Here is a 15,082-nt window from a genome sequence, read left to right as displayed (position 1 = left end):
CTCCTCTTGCTACTTTTTTAAGTCCAAATGAAAGAGTGTGCAAAGCTCATAATCTGCAAATGGGTGTGGTGATAGGTGACAGCCTTTGGTGAGCTGTCACTGCCGGTCAGTTCAGTACAGAATGGGGCAAATGCCTAGCCCACCCATTTCTGCCACAGAAGACCAGAGTGGCTCCTCCTGAGTCAATGTACACATTCTCATTGGCCAGAAACACACTGTATTTCAAAATGTAAGTCAGATGGATGGTCAGTGTTGGGTGGGGGGTACAGTGGAGGCAGTGGAGAGCTGAGTCGCTTCCCTTCCTAACAGCAGGATATAGACAGACATAATCGTGCAAAACTGTGAAAAGGAGTTTAACATTCACACTCTTTTTCCTTCACTTTATACTTGAATGGATTGATGATGTCCACCAGATGAAACAATGATAGTGTAACTTTATATCTTGAAAATCTGAGAACTTTGAAGATACAAGAAATGAATGCAAGGTAACAAAACTTACCAAGTATTCCAAAACATATATATATATACATCCAAATGAGTGTTGACCCTTTCCAAGTAGTTACCTTTTGTGGTCATATAGGTTTATTGGTTTTATTGGTCATATAGGTCAATAGGTTTATTCCTATTACGTTGCTTAAGCATGCACTGGTTTTAGAACTTTAAAAATTAACCTCAGCACCTTCATGTCTATCCTTATTAAGAAACAAAATATTTATTCTTTGAGGTTGGCTTTGGGTTTTGTTGACTAAGGCCATTCAAACCTTAGCCAACAAATAATTTACATGATCAAAAAGCAGAGGGGTATAATTTTAAGTTCAGGGTAAGATGCAGTTCTAATAAAATGAAGTTATTCTCCTGTTACTTGAAATGATTCTAAACATAGTTTCTAAAGAGGTGTTCAGAAATGTTTGAGCAGTGCCAGTGTCTTTGAAATAAATATGCAACTTCTCAAGATATAGAAAGGTAGTATAATACGTTGGAAAGAATCCTGGATTCAGTTGCAAATCTTGGGGTCAATCCCCACACTTATTAACCACGTTGAAATGTCTTCAGTTCTAGTCTGGAAAATGGATTGATGTTTCTTGGATCCATTCCAGCTTCAAAGTTCCCTGTTGTAGCAATTCTACTCTTAAATAGTTACAGATACATTTAAAGGATTTTGAGCTTGAAGATGGGCCACATTATGAAGTTGCAAAATTTAGCCACTATTTTCTTTAAATAAAATAGTATAGTCTTATACTATAGTCTTATAGTATGTTCGGTAAATTTGATCTTATCACTGTATTAATCCTGTTCCTGGTTGAATCATTTTGTTTCCACAGGTGAGAATTCAAAGACCAAAGTTAAGTGAGTGGTGTAGAAACACATAGCAGTTTACAAATCAAGCAAAATTGGAAGCTCTAAGGATTCATTTTCCAAATTTCAGACCTATTGTTCCAGCCCCACGATCTTGAAATGCCATTTTCCCACTAGTAATAGCTCTTTCCTTTTAACTGTGAATGGATGGGGAAAAAAATGAAAATAGTGGCAAAATTTCCTGTTTCATATGGCCCATTCTCCATTTCCTACAACTCTTTTTATAATTCTTATAACTGAAAATTCTACAGAATAGTCAGCTTGGATCAATTAAATGTTCCCATTTTTACAAGAGAAAAAAATAACAGTCTCCTATGATTTTACATCTCTGTCTAAAAGAAGCTGTTGTACACTTGTAAATGTGAATAATGCCTGTACAGCTGAGAATATTCCTAAGAGAAATGACATAACGATAGTGTTTAGTTGTTAAAATTAGAATATTTTATCAGGGAATAAAACGTTGTCCAATGTAAATGTTCATTCTAAATACAACTCTCAATGTAATTACAACAATAATTTAGTTTGTGCGTTTGAGGTTGTGAGCTTTTTATATTTGCTGAATACAGTTCTGAAATTTAGTACTTGTCTGTCTTAAGGAGATCTGCCCTGCATGCAAATTTATAACTAGACAAATATTATTTCCTTTCCCAGCTTGCTCTTGGGAGGTTTCCATATCCTCAGGTAAGATTGTTCATTACTGCCGTTTGCCACTGTGACATTCATTCCTATGTATGAAGGTACAGGGAGCAATTGTGAACATTTGAGCCACATACAAATAAATCTGTCCTGTTAAATTGAAAAGTGATATCTTAAAGGAGTCATTTAGAAGTCTCTATTGATTTTTGATTTTTTTTAAACTCCAGGTTTTTTTCCCTCTTTGTTAAAGGTTGGAAGCCATCGTCATGCTCTTCCTTTGTGTGACACTGGTGATGTTTTCCACATCCCAGCCCAGCCCCATGTGTTCATACAGAGGCTGGAAGAGAGGCACAGCCTTTTCTTGATACAATGTTTGAGTTTTTGGATTCAGTTAGTTATTTGAATTAAAGGATGGAGATGAAGGGTGAAAGTATCTAATCTAGATCATTATTTTTGCTAAGCAAATAGGTGGACCCCCACTTTTACATTGATATGATTTTGAGCGGTTTTGGGGTTTTTTTAATTTGTCCTTTCTATTTACATTTCTAAGAAAATAAACTATCCATTATGTTACCATTGCTGACGATAATCTCTGTGGTAATTTAAGATTTTTATTGTAGAAGGGTGTTAGCACTTAAAATGTTAAGCTATTCTGTGGTTTGAAAATGGTTCCCCAATGTGTGGGGAGAAAGAAGTGAAATGTCTAGAGGGATGAAAAATGAATCGTTTGACTGTTTTCCTCTGGTTGATGCTCACTGTTTTTCTGGCATCTTGGTCTGTACAGGCCAAAGTGCCTGGAGGCATGTCTGATTTAAAGGTGGTGTTGGTCTCTGCTCTTTAAGCATCTATTAACTTGCTATTATTATGCAAATAAGTGTTGTATTACAGATACTAATTTATGCATGGTTAGATTATGCAGATGCATCACAAACATGGTTATTGAATAATAGGATGGGGCTCATTCTCTCTCCCATCTTTATAAGCAGTTTTAAACAAATTCTCCTGATACCCATGTGAACATTTAAAGCCCCTTCACACACTGAAATGTCTCTTCTGTATCCTTTTTCTTTTACAGTTAAAGCCATCAGATAAATAGAAGAGAAATTGTCCAGGTTGTTAGGTTCAAGAGTGTCAGTCTCACTTTTCAAATGTGTAGGATTATTTGTTTAAACATAATCTTTTCCTTAAAGAGAAGCTCTGAAATGTAATCACTTGGCATGCATGCTCGAATTTAGTGACATTTCAGTGTATACAGCCTTGCTGCTTAGCTCTAGGTAGCCCATCAAATTAAAATCACATTTTCAGGATTTATAGCTCATTAGAATATTTATCTTGGTAAGCCTCTTATTCTGTCAGTAATTTTTAAACAATTCACTGTTTGGCCACTTTATGCAATCCCCTCATTTTGTAAATGAAGAGGCGCTATACAACTTACCCTCTCAAACAAATCTTAGTAGAAAGCTTGTAAGCCACGTAGGAAAAAATACCAAAGTTTGAGAATATAGCTGTATTCTTGAGATTCCTAATGCCTAGAGTATTTAATCAGTGAAATTTGGATAAGTGAGAAGTCTTAAGAAACGATTGCCTTTGCATTTGACAAATGAAGCTTTGGAAGATTGGTCGAATTTGGGAAGAGGCTGTCTCCCTTCCCAGTATTGAATGTTTTCGGGAATGTGTTAAGTGTATGTTTACTGGATCAGTCAAGTGGAAGTGGAAGACTCAAATGTGCTGCACTCCCTAGTTAGCAATCACTGTTACGCCAGAGTGAGGGGAAAACTGTGTTCCTTGGGTCATGATAGAGTATTGTCACCAAACTGGGGCTTTGAAGTAATAGAAGTAGCTTTCAATGCCATCAGGTCTGTTTCTCAGGTCTGACAACCAGAAGTCTGTGCCCTTCATTGTTGGCATCAGTAATGCCTTTTGATGGACTTGGCATTTGTTTTACAGGCTTTGCACTATATACTGAGGATTGGGAAAGGATACTTTATAAATTCCTCTTCTACCCTGACCTTTTGCCTTCAGATAAAACACATGAAGAAAAATAAACATTTTTATAGTATCGCAGGGACTGGATTATGAAATAATACCTTCTGTTAGGCCCGTATTATCTCATTTGAACCCCGAGCCACTCTGTGAGGTAGCCTCCCCTCACACATTGGGCAGACAGGATAGCTGATTTGCTCACTGTTGTACCGTAGCTGGTTTGGGGCCATTGAATCCCGAGTATAATGGGCAGGAGTGAATCACAAACTCTCAAGATTGAAAAGGTATCTCAGACAACGTCGAATCAGACCTCTCCATCTGAAAAGCAAACAGTTGAACACGTCTAGTGATAGGAGACTCACTAGTTTACAGAGCAGCCCTAGAGTCAAATCTTGATTTACCAGGCTTAAGGACTGCTGCTGCTGCTGCTAAGTCACTTCAGTCATGTCCGACTCTGTGCGACCCCATAGAAGGCAGCCCACCAGGCTCCCCCGTCCCAGGGATTCTCCAGGCAAGAACACTGGAGTGGGTTGCCATTTCCTTCTCCAATGCAGGGAAGTGAAAAGTGAAAGTGAAGTCGCTCAGTCGTGTCCAACTCTTAGCGAACCCATGGACTGCAGCCCACCAGGCTCCTCCGTCCATGGGATTTTCCAGGCACGAGTACTGGAGTGGGGTGCCATTGCCTTCTCTGAGGCTTAAGAACTACCTCGTCTCAACTGTTACCCACTAGTCTGCTCCTTGAACACAGGAGAGATTTTCACATGTCCTTAAGGTCTCAAAGTTTTGCATCCCTTCTGTCCCCAGGGATGGTGCTGAGTCAAATCAGGGCACCAGATCTCAGCTCTCCTCACTAGTGGGAAGCTAAGGAGACTAGACCAGTAGCCAAAAGATTAGGGTTAGAACCCAGCTCTGGAATTTCCCTGGTGGTGTAGTCATTAAGAATCCATCTGCCAATGCAGAGGACACAGGTTAGACCCCTGCCCTGAGAAGATTGCACTTACCGTAGAGCAACTTAGCCCCTGCGCCAAAACTACTGAGCCAGAACCCAAGAGCCTCAACTACTGAGTCCTCTGTGTGGCTACTGAATGTGCCTAGAGCCCATGCTCCAAAACCAAAGAAGCCACCGTGATGAGAAGCCTGTGCACCACAACAAAGAGTAGCCCCCACTTTCTGCAACTAGAGAAAGCCCACTCACAGCAACAAAGACCCAGAGCAGCCAAAAAATAAAAGTAAAAGAAATAAATCTTAAAAAAAAAAAATGAACCCAGCTCTACCATAAGCTTCAGTCTCCGCAGGCCTTAATTCTTGCTTTGTAACTCTTGGAGGCCTGTTTCCTCATCTCTACAGTGAGCCTGTCTGATTAGAAGCATGCAGAGCAGATGAGATTATGGATATCAAACCACTTGGGAAAGTACAAAGGGCCACCCTGCTGGCCCTGATGTGGGACTGTAGCCCAAAAGAGAACTTCTAATTGTCAACCAAAGGTTGCAAGAAGATGTGTACTCAACCTGCCAGCTGCAGCTGGAGCAGAGCGTAAAATGAGCAGAAGGGAAGGAGGGGAGGAGAGGCCAGCTTCCAGACTCATCCTTCCCCCAGCCCAGCGTCAGCGCCGCTGACAGCATCGTTAGCAGCGTCTCCTCCTGCCGGTGACACGGAGTGTACCCGGTGGGGATGCAGATGCGGGAGGGGTACTGGGAAGATAGCCGGGAGAGTCAGTGGCCTGGGAACCACATAAAGGTTAAAGGGCTGGATTTCCGTTGAAATAATCATTCTCCAGGAAACATTATTGTTTGAGGGGTTGGTTTTTATTTGTTATTTGAAAGCACTATCTATTTTAGTTTCCTTTAGGCCTTAAAGTTGTGTAGCCTAATTGGCATGCAGTTTAAGGCTCTATGGAAAAAAAGGCTAGGAGTCATTATAATTACCCAGCCTTATTACTACAGTTCATAGTAGGGTGAACAATGACGTCGGAACTACCTAGCACCTTTCTGACATTGAGCTCCAGAGCGCTCGCTGTTATGTGACTCAGGCTATACATCCCACCTGCCGGAACTATTATTTCCAGCCTCCAGGTGAGCAGACTGAGTCTCCAAGTCTCCAAGGCGTCTTGCCTTGGGGATGAGTTGGTACAGTGAGAGCTGAGACTTGCAGGTGACTAAACTAAATGACTGGATCTGTGAACTCTGATTTTGGTTGGCTGTTGAAACCACTGCCCTTCCTCCCTCTCAGCCCCACCAAGCCCTTCTCCTCGCTCACCTTCTCTGCCCTTGGCAGGCCTTCTGTGTAGATGAGAAGGGTTGTCCCATGGAAGATGATGGCAAAACCATTCCCCTGGAGCCTCCCTGCTTTTCTCACCATGTGTTTAGCAGGGTGACGGGGGATCTGCAGGCCTTGGAGCTCTCACTGACCCCAGTGCCATTAAACTCTGGGTGCCTGTGAAGCATATTCTGCAATAGCATAATGAAAAATCATGGTTTTAAACATCTGGTAAAGAGATAGTATCTCAATTTCTTGAACAGTTTAGCTGTAATACTCTTTGGGAACAATGTGCATGTCCAGACATGGGTGGGAGCTGTGTGTAGTTAATCGTGTACATCCAAATCCAGTTGACTTAAACAACACAATGGTGGGCAATGGTTGGTTTAATGACACCGTAATTTAGGGGAAACAAAAGAGACTGCCTGCTAAAAATTGTTGTCCTTCATTCAAACTTTACAGCCAGTGCCCTGCATTAGGGCAGTAGTAAATCCATTAAGGAGACTTCTCAAGGGTTATGTCGGCTCTGACATTTGAAAATTTGGTAAGCAAGATGCCACAGGAAAGTGAAGATAATATGGATACACATGTATTTAAGGTACTTTTGCATGTATAAAAATGTTCTTCTTTTGGCTACATTTCCTGATCTTGGTTAATAAATTACATCAAAATGACCTGAAGTTAAAAAAAGGAAAAAAAATCTGAGCAAATAGTGCCCCTGGTATTGTAAAGCTTTGAATGTTTTCACACCCCATTAATTTATTACTTCTCTTTCTTCATCTTTAAATTTCATTTTTTTTTTCAAAAATTCCGACTCCCCGCTGCTGCAGTGATTTTCATCTTGTTGTTAATTTTCCCTGCTCCATATGGAGCTCCAGACATTTCACCTGGAGGCTGTACTAGATTTTGCTGTAGTGATCGTACTTCCGGAGGCCAAAACTGTCATTTAGGGTTCCTGGTGCATCTGTCTGCGCCAGGCTTTTCACTGGCATGGGAGAGTGTGAATAACAAATTGGATGCACCTGAGATTCAGATGATTAGTGTGTTTTGTGAATCTCTACGACTTGTAAGCAGATAGCTCTGGGGGTGGCGGGGAGGGCTGAACATCAACTGTGGGTGAATCTGTACTCACACCTTACATTTGGGGCTTTTCAAGGGAAGTGCAAACATCCTAGGCAGCCTGAGTGCAGAGAGAGTAACAAATATTTCATCCTGCCTTGTCATTGATTAGAAAAGAGCCTTTAATTTCATTTCACCCCATGTTGTGATTAATTTGCATTCTTTGTCAGAAGTTAATGGAGTTTTTTATGGTTCACTCTGAAATCCTTGAAGACATCAGACTTGATCTGATGTTTATACAACCGCCAGCGGAATTTTTTCGTTTGATTGATGGCAAGCTTGATGTTATTCCAAACGGCTTTTTAAGCTGTTTTTAAGAATTATTTGAATAAAATTCAAGCAAGATATTGTTGTAACGATCAAGATTATCTGTTAAAAATCTGTTTCAAATAAAGAAGATGATAAGTAGTAAAAAGGATCAAAAACATGAGATATAGTACATGGTGATGTTATTTGTTAAAATACATAAGAATGGCATTCAAATAAAATATTGCAATATGTAGAGATCACTTTTATTGAAAAAAATATACCATCATTTGGCCAAATAGAATAATTAAGGCCAAGGTAGAAGGAGTGTCTGCATCTTTGGGATTAAAAATCTTTACAAGTGGCAATTCTCATTTATTCTGTCACCTTTTGCTACCAATGTACAAAGTAGAGATCTACTGTTCTTAACTCAAGGAGACAGGGTCTGTCAGGCCTGTTAGCTGAACAAAATGATGACATATTACTTGTCTCAATAAAGAGGCATTCTTATCCCAATACAAGTTAAACATAAATGGATAAGAGGGTTTTAAGTGAAAGATATGTATTCTTAATAGTATAATGACTGGCCTTTTTCACAAGATAGTACAGAAATGAAAATATCCTGTTCTTAGAAAGCAAAACACCCCACTTGTTCATGGGTTACAGGAAGGTGTGTTTACCCCTTGAACACTGTATATCAAAGTATGAAGGAAGCTATAGGGGGCATGTGCTTAGAACCCCCTGCTGCTGATCAAGGAAATATGTTTTGCAAATGCTTTTTGATTACTAATACCATTTGTTTGATTGGGGGACTCTGCCTTGCTTCAGCAGGTTCTGGCTTTTCTGTGACTGCTGCTAGTGAGACTCATAGGTCAGAAAGCTACTTATCTGAGCACTTTCACTTAAAACAGATTAATTTATTTGCTGTATCTGAAAGTTTGCTAAGTAATTGGGTGGTTTTAATGGAAGTTACTGCTTTCTGATCCTTGTATTAACATGATCTAAGGTCCTTTTTATTATACGCAATCCATATTATTGACCACAGTTGCCCTGTTTTCATTTAAATGTAAGCAGCTTGTCAAGTAGAAAATATTTTAACTTGGCTTGGAAACCTGCTATTTTAATGTGTGTAAGTTTTTTTTTTTTCAATTGACAGACTTTTAAACATATGTTTATTTTGTAGTAATAAATTGTGTTCTGAATAGAGTATTTTTCTCATAATAAAGTAAAAATATATGTTCTTAAAACTATTTTAAAATAGTAAATGTTTTTCAAAAGTTAATGTCAAAATACAAGTTTTTACTCCTACTTTTATTCGTTTTAAATTTCTTTGAGTATATTACTACTGATCCTAGCTTTGATAATTTCGTGTTGTCTTATATTTATTGTTGGTGATAGCACACTATCACTACCACTATCTTATATATGTATTAATGTACTGATAACATCTAGACCAACCTTGTATTGCAAAATTAAACCTAAAAAGCTTGCCTTTTTTGAAAAGAGGTGTTCAGAATCTATCCTTTGTTGCATGAACTTTTTGAATTTGAACGTAAAGGATTTTAGTAAATTGTAAGTATCCAGTTTTTTCTGTGAGATCTCTAGTCAAAGAGAAAAGTAGAAGTGGGTAATTACCCCAGCTTCAAATTACAACCTTTAATTGGCAAGAGTCCAAAAGAGTGATACGTGTGCAGTTTTATTTTTTCAAACAGATTTCTAGCTTACATGTTTTAATTCATTGTTTATTTTCACCCTCACTATTTAGGATATAGACATTTAAAATATACTGACATTTGAAGCCATAAAATCAGATTTTATGTTCCATAAAATGCAGAGGTGAAATTTAAGTGATATGAAGATGTTTGCTGATGCACATTTGCTTCTTCCCAGGAATTTTTAAATTGCCTCTTGTCAAATTTTTCTCCCAGTGCCTATTTCATACTTATAAAGATATTTCATAATTTTATTTGCTTAGCCTATGCTGAAGACGGGATGTGGATTCCCAGTATACCTTTAAGGTAGAGCAGAAATGGAAGAGAAATCGTCCCCCAAATGTGGGTAGCTTAGAAATGTGAAACTTTCAAGATAAATTACTTGTTAATACCTCAGCTAGGTTAGTGATTCCTGTCTTTGTCTTTTTTTAAAGCACTAACCCAATGTTGGTTTGTTTCTATAGCACCTTCTAAACTATTTTGTGACATACATTTCAGTTTACTTGAACACGTATTTGTCGCTGAGCATCTACTCTGTCCAGGCACTGTGCTAAGCACTGGGAGTAGAGAAATGAAACATGTTGTCCCTGCTATCAAAGCATCTAATGCAGTGGGCAGAAAAAAACATAAATAGCAGTTGATATAAAAGGAACCCTACAGGAGATGGTATGCTCTGCCCTAACAAGTCAGAGGTCAGCTCACTTGAGGAAGCCATGGTTTCACAGGGTAGATGATGCTTGAGCTGAGGCTCTAAGGCTGCTGCTGCTGCTAAGTCGCTTCAGTCATGTCCGACTCTGTGCAACCCTATAGACGGCAGCCTACCAGGCTCCCCCGTCCCTGGGATTCTCCAGGCAAGAACACTAGAATGGGTTGCCATTTCCTTCTCCAATGCATGAAAGTGAAAAGTGAAAGTGAAGTCACTCAGTTGTGTCCGACTTTTAGCAACCCCATGGACAGTAACCTACCAGGCTCCTCCATCCATGGGATTTTCCAGGCAAGAGTACTGGAGTGGGGTGCCATTGCTAGAAGGATGGAAAAGAACTCCAGGCATTCTAGTCAAGAGAGTCATTTTCTCTATCCTTAAGATAAAGGTCTGAAGCAGCATGTTATACTTGGTTTCCTTACAGTACTTCAACTCAGTAAGTTCACTGCTGCTGCTGTTACTTTTATCTCCCTTATAGTTTGGGAATTTCCTTAGACGACTTTTAAAGCAACACAAGGAGGGAAAGTAAGAAGGGGAGGGAAGAATGACAGAGAGAGGTACTGTATCAGGATGGAGCCAGCACATGTGGCAGAGCCCAGATCATGAACTTGGGCTTGAGAATTTCATGACTCCCTTTGAGATGACTGAGAACCAATCTGAGGTCAGAAATCATTGCACTTTTAAAATGTTTATTCGTTTATTTTGAATTGTTGGTTGTGCTGGGTCTTCATTGCTGGGTGAGCGCTTTCTCTAGTTGCAGGGACTAGGGGCTACTCTTTGTTGTGGTCCATGGGCTTCTTATTGCAGGGGCTTCTCTTATTACAGAGCACAGGCTTCAGTAGTTGTGGCGTACAGGTTCGGTAGTTATGGCTCAAGGGCGCTGGAGCGTGGGCTCAGTAGTTACGGTGCACGGGCTTTCGTTTCTCTGAGGCATGTGGAATCTTCCCGGATGAGGAATCGAACCCATGTCCCTTGCATTAGCAGGTGTGTTCTTAGCCACTGGACTCCAGGGAAATCTGGAAATCTGGAAATCATTGCATTTTAAGATTTCTACCCCTAGGGTCCGAACTTCCCAGATGGTGCCAGTGGTAAAGAATCCGCCTGCCACTGCAGGAGACACAAGATATGCAGGTTCAATCCCTGAGTCAGGAAGATACCCTAGAAGAGGGCATGGCCACCCACTCCAGTATTCTGGCCTGGGAAATCCCATAGACAGAGAAGCCTGGCGGTCTGTAGCCCCTGGAGTCACAAAGAGTCAGACAGGACTGAGCATTTAGCCTAAAGTCAGTTGGCACATGCCTCTGAGGGGTTCTCTGCCACCCTTCATGAATTTGACTTGGCTAGACTGCTGGGGAATTGGGGGGGGGGGGTTGTCATGATCAAATGACCTAATACCTAAGAGAGCTCTTTGAAAAATATAAGTTGGTAAACAAGAGCAAGGTAATATTAGTATTATTTATATTTTCAGAAAGTACTTTAGGGATTTACCCATGTAGCTCTGAAAATATATGACCATGTCTCACTCCAGGTAGGACTAAAATGAATTACTTTTCTGATCCCATAAGAGCCTTCCTTTACAGTCTTTCTTTTTTCAGTTATAATCTATCATTAACAATCAGTCATTAATATATAGAATTATATGCAGAATATAGTAATTTTTAATTCAATAACTGGGAACCATTATTCTTCTACAATTTTTAAATAACCAGTTTAGCCCAGAAATAGAATTGAAGCTTGAAGTAGAGAATTTGGTTCCCAGTCTGGCTTTTATGAGTGACGTCACTGCCTTCTTTCCCTCTGAGACTTGTGGTCTGGAAGGCCAGTCATTTTTTCCCCCTTTGGTTTCATTGGTGCTACTTAATGGTAGCATAGAATTGTAGGATGTGAGGCGTTCTTACAATGGTCTAGTCCAACTCATTTACTTTATAGGGGAGGACATGGGGGTCCATAACTGTTAAATGACTCACTGATGATTACCAGATATTTGGCAACAGAATCAGACTATCCCCTGCTCTGGAGGGCTGGGGTGCAGGGAGAAAGTGAGAATGGCTATCCTTATTTTACACGCCCATCCACTCAGGTATTGCCTCCAACCGGCGTGTCTTCAGAGATGGAAATTACTGTCCTAGGATGCTCCATACCTGCTAGGTAATTACGGATCCCTGGAGGGAAAGTGGTCCTCAACAGCAGTAGTAGCAGCAGCAACAACAGGCAAAGACATCAACTTTTATTGTACTCCAGTGTTTTATTTAACAACATTCAGTATAGAAAACTTAGGTAGATTTGGAGCTAGGGGCTCATTGGCATCCAAGTTAAAAGGGGGGCAGACCTGGCCAAGCTTTGTTTGAGTACAGATTACTTTTCAGATGTTTAACAGTTCTGGATTAATGCCTCGGGGCTTGGGAATTCTTCCTCAGCTAAAATGTTAGTGATGCTCAGAACCCAACCCTCTTTACTGCCAATGAAACAGACAAGCTAAGTTCACTGAAAAATCAATGAGTTGCCTAAAAGGAGCAAAGAGCTGATTCGATTTAAGCCTGGAGATTGCCCAGGACACACCAGGTGGAAAGAAGGGTCACAGTGACTGCTAAAAGCTAAGAGAGGAGGCAGTTGTCTGTTTATGCACAGAGCCGAGGTATCGAGGGAACCTAAGGCAACCATTTAGAACCAAGTGTGGACTCTTATGCTATACACTGTCGGGTCTATAGGTGGTGACCAACATGGAGAGAGGGTAAGGAAGGCTGGGGAATGTGACAGTCTTATGAGGAAGGAAGCTCAGATGAAGAGAAAAAGACCAAAGATGGTAATGGAGCTTATTTTATTTCCTGTTTAGAAATCAGTTTCAGAGAGCATCATTCTGGGCACGAGGAGACCTTGACTAGTTTGGTAAAATACAGTAAACAAAAGAACATTCCCATCTAAAGGTCTCCCTACAGCCCCTGGTCTCTGGACAGCCCTGTACCTCCTTGGTAGCCAGGCAACTGGAAATGTTCAGTGACTCAGAGCAGAGATGACCGGGGCACAGCAAGCGACACACCCAGCGAATGACAAAGGAAATCACTGTCGGTATATGGTTTCTGCCCCGTGACTCATGCAGAGCTAACCTGAGTTCTGGTCCTGGCTGTTCCTATCAGTCGTTTGACCTTATTTTTTTTTTGAGACCTCAGTTTCCTCATCTGGAAAATGACGGAGGTGGCCTGGGCCAGTGACTTGGCAAAATCATGGGAAGACAAGACCTAGGGTAGGTGGACATCCACTCCCTGACACGTATGTGCATACACACACAGATACATTGAAATGAACTAAGAGTTATTTGGCAAACAAAGACTGAAAACTGCTGGGCTAGATACATCTGGGGTCTCCTTTCATTTTTTTATTTTTATTTTTTTACCACACTACATGACATGCGGGACCTTAGTTCCCCAGCCAGGGATCGAACCCATGTCCACTGCATTAGAAGCACAGAATCTTACCTTAACCACTGGGCCACCAGGGAAGTCCCTGCTTTCGTCTTGTATGAGCAGTTTCCTCCTCTTTTCCACACCTTCAGCCACCTTTCTCATCCCTATCTCCTAAATCCTTTCTTAGAATTTATTGAAACTTTATTTTGCCCATATCGAAATATGAGAGGTGTGAACCAAAACTCTGAAACAGAAGTCAGCTTTCTTTAGTTCATTATAAATCTATGACTTCTCTTTAAATCTGTTTTGAATTTACAGTCAAGCCAATAAGGCATTCATTAATTAACATGGTTATATGTGACTGTATTTCAAGATTTTCTTTTCTTTCCTAATCCTGTAAGAACCACATATTGGCTGCAATTACAGCTTATCTCAGAATCTCAGCAGGCCAAACCATGTTGTCAGATATATCATGTTTGTTTGGTTTTTTTGTTTGTTTGTTTAAGGAGCAATATGTGGGGTCTTAGCTCACAAAGAAAACCTTCCTTGCAATGCCTGAAAACATGACTTGTTGTGGGCCTCATGGGGAAGCTGTCTTAGAAATTTACAGCATCCTGAATCCATCGAACTATATTTCATACAAATATTCAGTTTCACATAGAGGTGAGTGCACGCCCTGTGCTTAAGTCTCATCTCTGTGGCTAAATTTTAGAGAACTTAAAAAGTCACTTTGTTTTTTGTGGACCAGCAAGTATATATCTTATCCATCATCTGGGTCCTAGAGTCTCATAAAGTCACTGGCATAGAGTAAGATCTTCATAAACATACATGAATTGATAATTTAGTCTAATTTTACTTTTTTACATGTTGACATAGCTTGTTTTAGAATCAGAAGAAACTAAGAATCAATTCACATACTTAGGCTTTAAATTAATAATTTCATCACCTTCCATTGTCCATACTTCCACTCTACCCTGCCAGCATCAATACATGAAGAATAAAGCCTTCCAAAGAGACTCGATAGTTGTCTTCAGATATTTGAGGATTCTCTGTAAAAAAGGATGTGGATTTGCAATGTTAGGAGGATAGAGCTGGAACAGAAGGTAGGATGGGCAGTCAGAAAATGCGTGGACTCCCCATTACTGTATGTATTCAAACAGAAACCCAATCATCAGGGGTGTAATGATGGAAGGATTCAAGAGTCAGATGGAGTGGAAGCTGGGTTGGATTAAAGAACCTTTTGGGTGGCTTTCAGACACTGAAAGACTGATACATTTTCTATCAGTTACAAGGGAAAGACCACAGGTAGAAACTTCATCAGACTTGTCTAGATGCTGTGATTGGTTTAATCATCTGTTCATTTTGACTCTCAAATACTCTGTCAGTGTGAAACAGATAAGAAATAGAAGAATACAGGAAAGAAGTAATTTTTTTCCAGCCCCAAACTTAGGCATTTCTCTGTTTCTCTCCATTGAGCCGACTATGTGATATGGCTGTCAAAAATGTGAATATCCTTGTAGCCTCTATGAGATTCTGCCAAGAACAGTGTCCAGAATAAGGTGATCTAAGCCAGTGCAAGGTATGTGTTCAGGCATAGGCATTACACTTTATGAGGAATGTACCTATACAGCACCACATTCAGCGAAAGGTAGCTTCAAAGGAAAATGTGA

General features: G+C 40.2%; 1 protein-coding gene across 2 annotated transcripts in view; it reads left to right on the top strand.

Moving 5' to 3' along the window:
• MAP2K5 (mitogen-activated protein kinase kinase 5) overlaps window positions 1-15,082 on the top strand; it is a 261,252-nt gene that overhangs the window by 170,509 nt on the left and 75,661 nt on the right. Inside the window, exon 17 of one of the 2 annotated variants that reach the window (XM_068963924.1) lies at window positions 2,008-2,037. The exons of the other annotated variant lie outside the window; for it this stretch is intronic. Coding sequence (XP_068820025.1) covers window positions 2,008-2,037 — 30 coding nt within the window. The remainder of the gene's footprint in view (window positions 1-2,007; window positions 2,038-15,082) is intronic. 2 annotated transcript variants of the gene reach the window in all.

This window comes from Capricornis sumatraensis, chromosome 2 (genome assembly GCF_032405125.1).
Source record: "Capricornis sumatraensis isolate serow.1 chromosome 2, serow.2, whole genome shotgun sequence".
In the NCBI taxonomy this organism is placed as follows: Eukaryota; Metazoa; Chordata; class Mammalia; order Artiodactyla; family Bovidae; genus Capricornis; species Capricornis sumatraensis.
This window is presented reverse-complemented; position numbering and strand designations above follow the sequence as displayed.